We start from the raw sequence: 14,138 nt of genomic DNA on the forward strand, positions 1-14,138 counted from the left end.
ATATGAAACATACAACATATTTACTTATTGTATTATTTTGTACAGTTGTAAATTACAATAAATAAATAATCAAAAAAAAAAAGTTTCTCTTTTGACCGCAACCCTGACCATCTTCCTTACTAATTGTATTTCTGTTTCTCCTATATTTTGTAAATAGATTTATGTATTTCATCTAAAAAGGGGTCCTTTAAAATAATAGTAAAATTTAGTGCAAATAAATCTAGGTATGACAAAGGATAGCTAAAGGACACTGTAATTAATTGTTTTAACTATCAGATTAATTAATGAATGACGAAAAATAATGGATATAATTGAAAAGAGTAATCTTGCAAAAATTGTTACTTCTTATTACTGTACATGCGGTAGAAGCTCCCGAAACGTTAATATTTTAAAGATATAATTGTTTTTAACTATTAAGTGATTTAAAAAAATCAGAACTAGCTGTCTTTAGCGTTATATAAAAACTTATAAAATTCACAAAAAATAAAATTTAGGTACATGTTATTGGATATAAATATGGAACCTATGCTAGGTAAATGCAACCATGATTAGGATACTGGAATGTGAATAAATAAAGAAAACTCATATGCCAAAAAAAATACTATATTATATATTAAAAAGTAGTTATAAATTGAATAAAATGGACAAAAGAGAGTATATTATTGCGATATTACAGTTTAAATTAAGGTAGGTCACATACCACAGCAACTATCACACTTGCGTCCGCAGGTTTTGTTGCGACGGCAGACATCTTTTATCTTGGATCTCGAACAAGAATCCTTTTTATCTAAGGAATCCGGAGGGAAATAAAATGAGTATAAATATGAAAATATATTTTCTTTAAAAATATCTCCTAGTGCATGGAGAATAGTTTTCATATTTTTTTTAATATTTATTTTAGGTCATGAAAATGAAATATATTTGGACATTATTGGTTTTAAAAAAATCCAGTCTAACATAATAATTCGTAACTAGACATATTGACTAACATATCGACAAAACATATCGACTAAACATATCGACAACACATACCGAGCAGAATATCGACAAAAAATATCGACTAACTTAAACTTGCATCCTCTACTCATTATTTTTGTAAATCCTATAGTTTTCTCTTCAATTTATTATTACTTTTATCCTTATTATCATTACCACTGGTTTTATTTATATTAATAATTTTCTTACTACGGAATTAATTAAATAGTTTCTACTACATCTGGTGTCATCCGTACAGTCATCATTATGATATAATTAATTGCCGGTCCTATAATAATACTTAATTAAAATTTAACTTAGGTATAGATTTATTTTTCTTGCCAATAATTATTGATGATTTAAAATCATCAAGGAGATGGATCTGTATCTAAAATCGAATACAACGATAATTTGTATGATCTAATTACTTTAATTTAACATTAACCATTGGTAAGCTAACTTCATTCGTATAAATAAAACTGTCTCAGCTTCTGTTTGTTATCTATTGTGGTATCTATGTTCCGAAAATATATAATTATTATAATTCCAGCTCGGAGAGAAGAGGTAAAACAATTTTTATTAAAAAATTAATACGTGCATAGATGTATCAATGCAAGTTTATTGACAACATTTTGTATTAGTTTTAGTATTTAATATGACTAAGGGTATTAGATAGCGAGCAGGGTAACTTAGTAAGTAAGGCGCTATGTTATCTTCCGGGCCCGGGCACAAATCCGGTTGCAACAGATAATTATTTATTTTGTTATTGCAGCCGTGAGTCAACCCTGTGGGTTAGGGAACCCTCTAGGAGTACAACTAGTCCTTAAAACGTTTTTACCCTTAATTAGAGAAAAAAAAACTTGGTAATTTAAATACGGAACCTATAACCCTACATATTCTTTTTTTTATAATTAATTTTTTTTTTTATGTATTAGCTTACATCCATATACTTCCAAAACTTCTCATACAGAACACTTATTAACACATCACTTACCTGTAGAGTTTAACTTTTTAAACCCTGGATGACGCCTCTGCCAACTACCTTATTCCAATCCTTTCCGTAAGGAAGACTTTTCTCAATCCTATAGAACATAGCTTCTCACCAGTAACCCCAGATTCACAGATTCTGTAGTACTAATCTTTTTTGTATTAACATTTAATTTTCTATAATTCATGACATGTTAACTAGTGAATTGGGGAAAAGTTTTGAAAGAATTGACACTTAATGAATAAACCCAGAGTGCAGTGAATGGGTTTTGTTGACCTCGTATTAGGCAATCAGTTTACGTGTCGCTACTTTTCACGAGGTCTCGAAGCTCACTTGGAGAAAGTCTGAAAATATTGTTCACGCAACAAGACAGTTGTTGCAAGTGTTCCCGCATTTGATTTCATGAAACATAATTTATAATTATCGAAAACTTTGCGAAAAATATTACTTGATAAGTAAACAGCGATTCTTAATTTAAACAGAACACTATATTACATAAGAATAAACGCTATCTCTTGATGCCGATTAACCTTCGGTATAGAGGCAGTAGAACAAATTAAAAAAAAACACACATATATATATATATCATGACAAAAATTAATGCACTACTTTATTATTACAATATAAGTTCCATTTTATCAATACTGGGAGAATTTTTTTTAGTTAGTTATAACGGCAATAATTGTCGAATATTTTAAGGAAAAATTAAAATAACTTTATTAAAAAAAAAATCCTGACAATAGGATAGATATTTCACAAATTTTAATCAATTGTTCAATCAAGGTTTACAGATGCCAGAATGTCGTTTGTCATTGAATTTTATAAGCCCATTGCTACTATCTTTAAGAAAAAAATGTAAGTAAAATAATTTTTGTTTACCGTTTGATATGTTGGTTCAAAAACATAAGTGTAAATTTTTATTTCATATGAAGACAAATCGTTTGAAATTTTGAATTTTGAAAACTTTAGAATGATTTTATAATTTTTTTAGAATGTTCATCTGTATTCACTCCCCCCTTAGCTTTTAAAAACTATAAGTTTTTCGTTTGAATAATTTTAAAACTATTGAGATTTATGAAACCTCGTCTCCCTGAAAAGTTCAATATTCTCACTTCTCCAGTTAAAGGTTAAAGTGGTGCACTAATTTTTATCAGAAATACTTGAAAAAGTTATTAGCTAGTAGATTAGGTTTTATCATGAGACTCAATTTCATACCACAAGTGTCTTGACAGCAGCGTGATTCACAAGTTGAGCAGCATTTGTCATCGCAGCAGTCATCGCAACAGTCATTGCACCTTGACTCACAGCAGTCATTGCACCTTGACTCGCAGCAGTCCTGACATTTGGAATCACAGCAGTCCTGACACTTGGAGTCACAGCAGTCCTGACACTTGGAGTCACAGCAGTCCTGACACTTGGAGTCACAGCAGTCATGGCAGTTGGAGTCACAGCAGTCCTGACACTTGGAATCACAGCAGACCTTGCACTGGGGCTCGCAACACTGCGAGCTCACTGGTACACAGCTAACCCTGACTAGGCATGGGGTACAGACTCTCGCAGAGGCTACTGATAGTATAGCCAGCAGAGTCACCACCACTTGTCTGAAATAATTTAATTGATATTGATTTATAGAGACATTATTTATAATATTAAAGAAAGGTGATTTTTATGCATATTTTGTATTTATTTATTGAGAAAAGTGCATCCAATAAGAAAAAGGCTTGGAATACACCTTGCCTCTATATCCATGATATCACTGACAATCAACCAATGTTATTCAATTCAATACCGTCTCAGAGGGATAAGATGATCTCGGTATTTTATTTCAGCTTCATATAACACATATTATTTCTTAATTTTTTTTTAATAATCTCTATTTTCTATAGGAATCTTATTTCTGTAATTTTTATTTTGACTCCTTTTAATTAATTTTAATTTGTTTTTTAAACGTTTATTTAAGGCACGTGTTTAGGCGGAACCAAATTTGAAATTGGTGGGTGTTACAAGACATGTATTACTATTAATATTCACTAATTGTAAATTTGTATCATTATTATTCACTTAAGTTCTTTCAATTATTTTTATTTTTTATTGTTTACTTTATTTTCATTTTAGTTTTTGGTTAATTGAATTATTAGTTTTATCGGTAGGAATTATTCATTTTCTATTGTTATTGCTTATAAATCGTTGTAGCCTCCAGAGCACCTTAATAATCAAAAGTGTTACTAATTCATATTTCATTTATGTCTATAATTTCTATATATTATTTTGGTACCGACCGATAGATGTTGTCACCTGGGCCTTGTTTCATAATGAAAGCTAATAGTATTAGTTCATAGTATAAGTTCATATTCATAGTACAAGTGTAGAAACTAGTGTGGTAATAATACTAATACTTATTTTTTTCATGATAGGGATGACTATTAGTGATATTACATGAATTAAAAACTACTGAAGTACCAGTAACAATTGTACAAGTCTGTGTAATTGAATTAAGATAAATCTACAAGACTAATAGCATTAGTTTGTACTTTATTATGAAACAGGGCCCTGTTGGCTCAATGTCCCCGTAGGCTTTTCAGGCTTTTCAAATGCAAGAATGAGGTGCACGTTTCCCAAAAAGATTGGTGACCTTCAAGATTACCCGTATTTCTTAATAAGTTTGTGAAGCTTGAACACTTTATTGTAAATGAACAAAAATAAAGGAATACAGTGCATGGTAATTGAATGGTAGGGATTAATTATGCATATAATAAGAATATCACTGTGAAACGCTATTTTCTAAAATATTTTTAAGTATTTACTTCCATTCATTTTATTCATTGATTCACATAGATTTTAAAATGACTTACGTTACTAAGGATATAAATTTGGATTACAATTGATAATTTTTTATCCAGAGCGGATAGGAAATTAATTATGGCTCTTTCGTTAGTAAAACTAGATCATTATGTCAGATGTAATGACTAATTTTCGGAGCTAGATTACAAATATTACAGGGGAGTGTAGAGATAGAAGAGGATGATAGCAGTACCAACTAACTTTGAACTGTATGCACAGCTAAGTATAAAATGTAAGTAGTACTGTTTGTAGCAGTGGCTTGTAATACTGGCAATGATTTGTCTCTAAATGGCGGCTACACCCATTCAAGCATTCTTAAAAAAAAATCACTATGGCGCCCCGAAATTTTTTTTTAATACTCTAGCATACGTGAGTGTGTTTAACTAGTATCACAGACTATTAATAAATGATTAAACAGATAAATAATAATAAATTATCTTCTCCTCTTTCTCATCCTCCTTAAATGCCTTCCAGCGTGGAGGAGCCTCTAACCACTTGGTCCACACATCTCGGTCTATGGCAAGGATTTTCGTCTGAGCTAGTTTTTCCTCTTTCCAGACTTAGGTCGACTAGTCGTTGGATATGCTCCATATAGCTTTTTATAGGTCTGCCTCGTAGTCTTCCCCCATTCTACAGACGTGTCCATACCATCGGAGCTATCAGTGTTCAATCACTGATTTTACTAGGAGGTTCTGAAATTCATTTCTTATTCTTTCATTCCTATTTTTGCCCAATATTCTTCGGAAAAATCGCATTCAGCAGCGGTAATCCCGCTCAAGTGCTTGTCTTGGATGACCCAACTTTCGCTGCCATATAATAGTGTTGGAATATATATTGCTTTAAAGATATGGAGCTTGATATCCTTACCCAGGATCTATCTTTCCCACATTAGTACTGCATATCTGGTATTAAATACTACGAGATAGGAAATACTCGTATTTGCTTTATTTATCCTATAGCGCACTTCTTAGTATATTTTTCCAGATTTATTGAAAATTGTTCCAAGGTAGGTATAGCAGTCCACTGTTTCCAATACTTCATCATTGCACACTATTTGTACATTGCACAAACAGTCATAACCTTGCTCTTGCGGCTGATAATACTCATTTCTTTGTGGACGAGTTCCTCTTGTCATTCTATAATGGGCTGTTGCAATTTTACCTCAGAGTCTGTCACCAGCACAATATCGTCTGCACATAGAAACGCCTGTATTTGTACCTTCCTCATTTTCCACATACCGATTACAGTCCAAGCAGTTCTTCTCCTGCATATTTTGTGGATTTTATCCAAAAACATAATAAATACTAATGGACTGAGCCTATCTCCTTATTTCACACCTCTTCCCAAAGAAAATGGCTTTGAGTCTCGGCCATTGATACGAACTATTCCTTTAAGGCTTTGATAGGTTGATTTTAAGCACTCTCAGGAGGCCTGCGGGAATTCTTTTGGCTCAAAGTGCCCTCCTGATTTCATATCAGGGTACTGAATCGAAGGCAGCTTCTAGGTCCAAAAAAACTATATAATTACTCTGATTTTCCTCCTTTTCTACGATAGTTCTGAGAGCGTATATTTGATCCCGGGTTTGTCTTCCAGGTCCAAATCCGGCCTGGTCTTCTAGTTTTGGTTCTATCAATGCCCTTAACCTGCTTACTAGAATATTGGTGTACAGTTTATACGTTACTTGGGACAAGCATATTGGTCTGCAGTTACCGCATTCTGTTATATTATCTTCCTTATGAATTGGAACGATGATATTATATTCCAAGTCCTTCGGAATAACCCTACTGTCCCATATCTTTTGGAAAAGTGCTTGCAGTGATTTTGTCATTTCATTACTTCCATATTTGTTAAATTCTGGAAAAATTTCATCTCTGCTTGATGCTTTACCTAGATTCAAACGATCCAGAGACCTTTCTATATCTTCTGATATCGTACATATCCTTCTCCTTCCTCCTGAGCGTTCGTCTAACTCTTCTTCAGTGGATCTTATGTGGTCAGAGAACTGTAAAGAATAGTATTGTCCCCATCTATCCAAGATGATTTCTGGATCTGAGATCATATGACCGCTTTCATTTTTTATGTTTCTGATCTCTTAGGAAGTTTTACCCTTAAGTGCTTTTACTTTTTTCCAAAAGATTTTTATATTCTCTCTGTAATCCCTGCTAAGGCATTTTCCAAATTCCTCCCTCGACTTCTTCTTGGCCTCTCTTACAATACGTTTAGTATCACTTCTCCGCTTAATATACTCTTCCCATTACTGTGGTGTACGATTCCGCAGGTAAGCCTTCCATTTTTCTTGCTTTCTATGGACCAATTCTTGGACTTCTTCCGTCCACCATTCGATGCGGTAGACTCTAGTGTTTGTTTTCTTCACACCACATAAAGACCTTGCTGATTCAAGTAGAATATCTTTCATATACTTCCAGATTTCTTCCACTGATCCATATTGGTCTAATCTTTTAATTTCTCTTCCGGACATGGCTCGTATTCTTGTCTTTTTTCAACTGCGTCCAGAGCTCTCACATTTATCTTTTCATATGCCTAAATTTGTATGCTTCTAGACTTCATGATCTGTGTGTCTGATACTAATAGCAAATGGTGTGTGTCTATTTCAGCACTTCTGACCACCTTAACATCTGTGAACCAGTATCTAATATACTACCACTAATAACACAAAATCCATAATACTATTTCTTTCCTGTGCTAAGGTAATTTTGTGAATTTTCTTGTGGGGAAAAAAGGAGTTTCCAATAAGCATGTTATTTTCGATGCAGAAGTCGATCAATTGCTGACCGTTTTCATTATTTGTTCTTTCTCCATCATGCTTTCCCATAACTCCATGTGTATCACATAATAAATAATCAAAAAATTAAATTTTCTTTGTATTTAGTAGACTTTGGTTCAGGACTGTAGTTGATACAGTTTAAAATATCAAAGCCTAGTATGTATGTGCTTTGCTTAGTAAGAACGCAGTATCTTCCGAAAAAAAATAATTAGATTATCATTCACTGTAATGAGAAAAACTACTTCTTAAGTTTAAATTTGTTGTGAAACAGTTAATAAATTATATTTAGTACTAGGAATTAGTTTATTTATAATAAATATAGTAATTTTTAGCAATTTTGGCTAGTTCATTATTCCAATTTTTCAGGTGTTTAAATAAATATAATTATTTAACAATTAAATAAATCCATTCATGAAAGTAATAAATTAGAGCTTAATATTTAAAAAACAACGGATAATTTATAATTATGTAACCTATTAAATCACCAAGCAATTTAATTTTTTGACTAAATTATTATTACGTCAACAAGAATCAGAAATACAATATTTATAACAAATGTAGTAAGCCCTGTTTATCCTAAGAGTTTCTTTTAAAAAAAAAAAGAACATTTAAATCAACTGATAAGGATATTCTACCACACAATCACTCATTAATTGTTTAAAGTGTTGAATCCCTGCCAAAATCTGATTTCCTACTCTGTGTTCACTTACTCTTATATCTTACACATCTTAAAAGATTCTACTTTAAGAGATTACGTACCTTGCCATTCTAAAAGATGTTCGGATACTAGGTGTACGCTGGAAAGTGAGGGAATCTTTATATAGATTGTCCTGTTGATAGGAATTCAAGTTAGTGGTGATATATCACATCTGCGATAATCTACTTCCACCGTCCATTTTGGGCCAGTTCCACCTCCACGGCCCGATTAGGCGTTATCTCTAACCAGAAGTTTGAGATTGGTAAAGATCCAAGAAGAAACCTATAAATATTTCTTGTGCAGAACCTACAGCCGTTTAGTTTTAATATATGTTTCCAAACAATACATGATATTTTTCGTAGTGAATTAACACCTCATTTTCAAGAAAACAAGTTCATATAGTCTATGGTGTGAATTCACACAGAAAAGCTAGAAATTTAAGTTTTATATTTTCTAAAGTAAGTATAGTTTATATATAAATAAGAAGTCATGACTAAAAAAAGGTTCAATTTAATTAAGTCAAGTCCCATTACTTACATTATAAGTAAAATATTGTGAGCCTCCGGTGTGAAGGGTTTGTCGGAGTGTAGAAGGAATGGTGGCGTTCTCAAGAATTTTTTTCCCGAACATCCTGAAAATAATAAAGGAGGCAGTTGGCTTTGAAAGAGATCATTGGAAAGCTTTACATGTAGACTCCACATATTCATATTCTCAATGTTGCCATTTTTGTATTATTTTACAAACTATTAGTTTTAATTACTATTGATAAAGTGGCAGTTAGTTAGAAGTCTAATAATCATATAATTGATCAATTTTAAATATATATTTTTGGCAGGGAAAAATCGCTATACCAACAGTGCCTATATGAGATCAGTTACAAGGGTCTAAAAAATTTTAAAAATTAAGTAACGTTATTAAATTTATAATCTTAAACACTTTAGGGAGGAAGGTTACATTGTAATGAGGAAGTTTACATTTTTGTGATAAAGTTTTAACAAATAGTGACTATGATAAATGATTTTAATTTTGGTTTTAATGTGAATATTGACTAATTAGAAATTATTGTTTTGACCTGGGCAGAATAGCCTGCTTAGAGTTGAGTTTTTAAATCATATAGTTCCAAAATTGTATTAAGTAGATTGTCCCTGAGGATGGCTGGATTGGCCGAAACGTCGGACTTATATGAAAAATAAAATGTGTTGAGACTAAATTGGATAGAAATTATTTATTTTAAATAAAGTTATTATTTTGTAACAACCATTAAAACCACATTTTTTCAGCCTTCCAAAATTCGTGTAACTATCATAATTATCAATATTTGAGAAAAATATCGGTCAATGCTATTGTCGATTTCCACCCACACACGTAATAAACCATTTTTACATTTATAATGGATTTTAAAATAGTTGTTACTTTGAATTAACTATTAAAAAGATAATATAAATTTTTCAGTTGTGTTATTTAACAAAATGTAAAAATGTTTACTTAAGAATAAAAAATATTGATACACTTTTTATTAATGATTTTTTGACTTGTGTATTCTAATACTTCAATTAATAATACTTTAAATTTAGTGATAAAACAAACTTTATAGATAAATAATCAGATAAATAAACATATTTTATTAATAAATTCAACAATTTTAAATGAATATAAATTCAAATATGAATCAGATAATAATAAAAATATTTATAAAGAATGTTTAAATAATAATATTAGAATCATATCAGCTCAAGTCTCAAAACTGAAAACTAGAATAGAGCATAAATTAAAAAGATATATATTAAGAATTAATAAACTAACCTCAAACATAGGGGACAAAATTTAAAATATCGATTACCATCTTGTCAAAGACGTACGTAACAATTGCTTTCCCTCTAATTAAATGAATTGCGTCAAATATAAAAATAAGGTTGTGAATATTTAATTTTAATGAATCAGATAGCCAAGAATCAACAAAGAAAAATATGACTCAGCGTATAAGAAAATGTGAATATTGTATGATATATGACATGTAGATAATATATCGCTTGTGATGAAAGAAAAAAGTTTTTCTTTCCTAAATAAATGTCATCATCAGATATCATAAATACATTATATACCAATTCAAGTTAAAATTGTGTCTATATTTAGATAATTACCATAACTTATTTTTTTTTTTTAACGCCAAAGGTTATCAGTGAATTAAAGATTTAGTTTCTATTAAGCAATAACTAACCAAGAATGCTAACTTTTAACATTTTGTTAACTTAGTAGAATATATCTTAAAATTCACGGAATATCATAGCTAACAAAAGAGAAGCCCACTCTCCTTTGGTTTTTATCAAATAAACTAAAAGCCTCTCACACTCTGTATTATTGTTAAGTCTCCTATTATGTATTTACTTCAAGTTAAAAATACCAGCATCAGGTATATTCAATCACTTGTAATTCATGCTCACTTTATAATATGTATTTATTCATACATGATAATAAATACACTGAAAATGTATCATAGTACTATTTTTTTAACAGTTTTTAAAAACATTGCAGCTCTATTCTTTACGAACTGGTGGAAACAGCTAAATTTCAGCTCCTCTACTACCAATGTTACTATACAAACTTAGCCGAATGATTTAGTTGTTACTGAGTAATAACTTAAGTTAGGACTTTTAATCTTTTTTTATAAATATAATTAAATTTAAAAAACTGCACGTCAGTAAGGTTACAAATAACACTAAGCTGAAATATCCGTTGCTTTCGTCTTTTTCCCTCGCATAATCACTTCCACCATAATAATCGACCATCTAACGATTATCATCGATGATTTTCACGACCACTGCCAATAAGATAAGATATAATTCATCGATAATCTCAATCAATTATTATCGAGTGTTGCTCGACCACGGTCAACATTACAATCTTAAATCTTGATCGTCCCAAACACACCACCAAGATCAGTAGTATTTGTTCATTCCAGTTATTCGCATGTTCTTCCTCCTGCCATACATAGTCGACCTTCCTGTAAGCTTCATATGACTGATTTTAACTCTTGGCGTCTCCAGGATATTCGTCCTCGATAGATCCAGGTTCTGCTTCACGCTTGGAATTATTTAAATTATGGTCTTCGTCGGTATAAACATACACATTCATGTTTTCAGGACATCCTTTGGAACCGGACCATAAGCTAATCTCACAAGTCGAAAAATGTCTTTTCTGAACAGTTGCAAGGTTTGTAAATTATAATAACGATACCTTTTATACAAATTCAGTCATTAATTGTTAGTATAGATGCGATGTATTAATAAAGTTGTTTGTAAATAATATCTCTATTCCAGGCCAAATAAAAATTTACGGATTTATGAATTAGCGAAGAGAAGTAGTAGATACAGCACGAATCGGAGCTAAAACGGGACGCAATTCCATTCATACAGGACTTGCTTTACATTTTTGAATCATTGCAAAGTTTATTTAAATATTCAATCAGGCAGATTTTAAAATTTCAAAATTTCACTTATACAAAACGTTCGCATGAATATGATACGTAATTCTTCTTGGTCACAAGGTAAAAAATATTTCTAAATTCATCAATGATTTGAATGATGGGGACCACGTATTAAAGGCTTCACTTGCGAAATGTTCGGTAGGATAAATCTGATAATACAGAATTGTACAATTGTTTCTGCAATAGAATATCTTAAACTTTTTTTTATTTTTGCCAATAAACTCAATAATAATACACAGTCCACGATTCCTGGAGTGCCTGACACAAGAGTAGATATAGCTGGATCAATATACGCACCAATAGCTCTTTCACTACGGTAAAATTTCAGTACGGAGGAGCACTATAAATTATACTTAAAACATCGTTGCAAATGAATATATACAAATAATGATACCATTAAAGACCAACGGTGGCCATCGGGCTCCAGAAATATATACTCTCATATTAAAAAAATAAATTAAAATTCATCCTAATACATTTAAACAGGAATAAACTACTTAATAGGACCTAATACAAGTAAATTTCATAATCTTAAAAACCTGTTACTGACAAATATTTATAGAATTGAATAATTAAAGAAAAATATATCAATTCTATACCAGGTATTCAATATAAATCGCCTCAAATGGTTTCCAGGTATATTGACACCCATTAAACAAGATTTAATATATGTATCAGCTCTAATAAATATATAATGGGAAATTTCACCGTTTAAAACTGCAATTATTATTTAGTTATTACTGCAATTATTCAAAATCAATAACCACAATTATCTTATTAGTTCTGTCGTTTCATTTTAAATTAACAGTATTTTATGCACTTTCCTCTATTCGCTTTTTATAGCTCGGAGATAAATAAGAGGATTGAGTGCAGGTCGTCTTGCAGGTATTCGCGTATAGTACAAGAGCCGGGAAGAAAAAAAGGCAGTTATCTCACCCTAATATTTGATTACTCTAATGAAAACAAGGTATAACTACGAGTCAAAATTGACGAGTCTGCCAAGTATAGGTAGGGGGAATAAATAATGGCGGCTATTTCAAAACCTTGAAAAAAAATTAATTTTTCATTCGGAATTCTATATTTTAAAAACTATCAACAACGCTAGAAAATCTAAGAGAACATTATTTAAAGAAGAGTAAATTTACTGTAATATTTGCCCTAAAAGAACTATTTACGTCCAATAGTTTTCGAAATATAGCTTTTTAAATAGCAAAATTTCTTCAAAATCTACTGAAAGATTAGTAGTTAATTAATTTATTTTGAGAAATCTATATCTCAGGAACTATGTGACGTACAGATGTCTATTAGCACTCAAATTAAAGCTACTTTAATGGACTATAAAGAAGTTTATGAGTTTTACCTTCGTAGGAATAGTAGTTTACATGATATTTGCTAAAATTAATTGATTTATAGTTGTTCGTCAAATGGTTTTTGAGATATAAATTTTTCAAAATAAATTCACTAACTACTGATCTTTCAGTACGTCCCATACAACATTTTTATGAAATGTTGCTTTTTGAAAAGCTATATCTCGAAAAGTATTACGTAAAAAACTTTATTAGGACTCATATTTTAGAAAACTTACTCGTCTTTAAATGACGTTCTCTTAGGTTTTCTTGTGTTGTTGCTACTTTTTAAAATATAGAGCTCCGAATGAAAAATTAGTTTTTTTTACCGCTTTGATTCAGCCGCCATTTTTTATTCTATATTGACAGACTCGCCAATTTTGACAATTAATTATACATAGTTTTTATTAAAGTAATCAAAAATTGGGGTGAGATAACTGTCTTTTTTCTCCTCTTGGGATCTTGTACTAGTAGGGCTGTATACTTGCTGGCTGGGTCGGTCCTTCCCAGCGCCCTTGCTGACCAGATGTTTTATGCCAGTCGGTCTTATTATGAGTGTTCAAAATATCTGCTTACTTAAATATAACATCTTTTTAGCCTATTCATAATACATAGTAATTATCATAAGAAAAGTTAAATTTTCAAAAAAATACATAAATTAATAAAAATCGAACATAATTTTAACTATGTAAATGAGAATATAATAATATAATATAACATAGTTTAATAGTATTATAATATAATATTATCATATATTATAGTATAATATAATATAATATAGTGCCTGAGTTACGTCAAGCATGTCATTTGTCACCAACGTACAAATTTATTGTAATGTCTACTACTGAAACTATTGTGAAACTGTAAGTCATAAAAATGTGGTTCGTTACATTGTGAATGCTTAGGTCGGTGTTAATGAACTCTTTTCAAACGTAAAGCGTTGATTGTGTTGCCAGTTTTAAAAATTTCAATTGCAAGATTTGTATTTTTGAAATCTGTGTCTTTTTAACCGGCCCATAAAT

General features: G+C 30.8%; 1 protein-coding gene across 1 annotated transcript in view; it reads right to left on the reverse strand.

The window, feature by feature from the left end:
* The window catches only part of LOC106687103 (keratin-associated protein 4-7), a 17,979-nt gene extending 9,417 nt beyond the window's left edge, over positions 1–8,562 (reverse strand). Inside the window, exons 1-2 of the mRNA XM_014430795.2 lie at positions 8,349–8,562; positions 3,179–3,564 (exon numbers count right to left, since the gene is read on the reverse strand). Coding sequence (XP_014286281.1) covers positions 3,179–3,564; positions 8,349–8,356 — 394 coding nt within the window. The 5' untranslated portion in view covers positions 8,357–8,562. The remainder of the gene's footprint in view (positions 1–3,178; positions 3,565–8,348) is intronic.
* Positions 8,563–14,138: the final 5,576 nt, after the last annotated feature.

This window comes from Halyomorpha halys, unplaced genomic scaffold, assembly GCF_000696795.3.
Source record: "Halyomorpha halys isolate HHAL.00 unplaced genomic scaffold, Hhal_1.1 Scaffold914.1, whole genome shotgun sequence".
Lineage (NCBI taxonomy): Eukaryota > Metazoa > Arthropoda > Insecta > Hemiptera > Pentatomidae > Halyomorpha > Halyomorpha halys.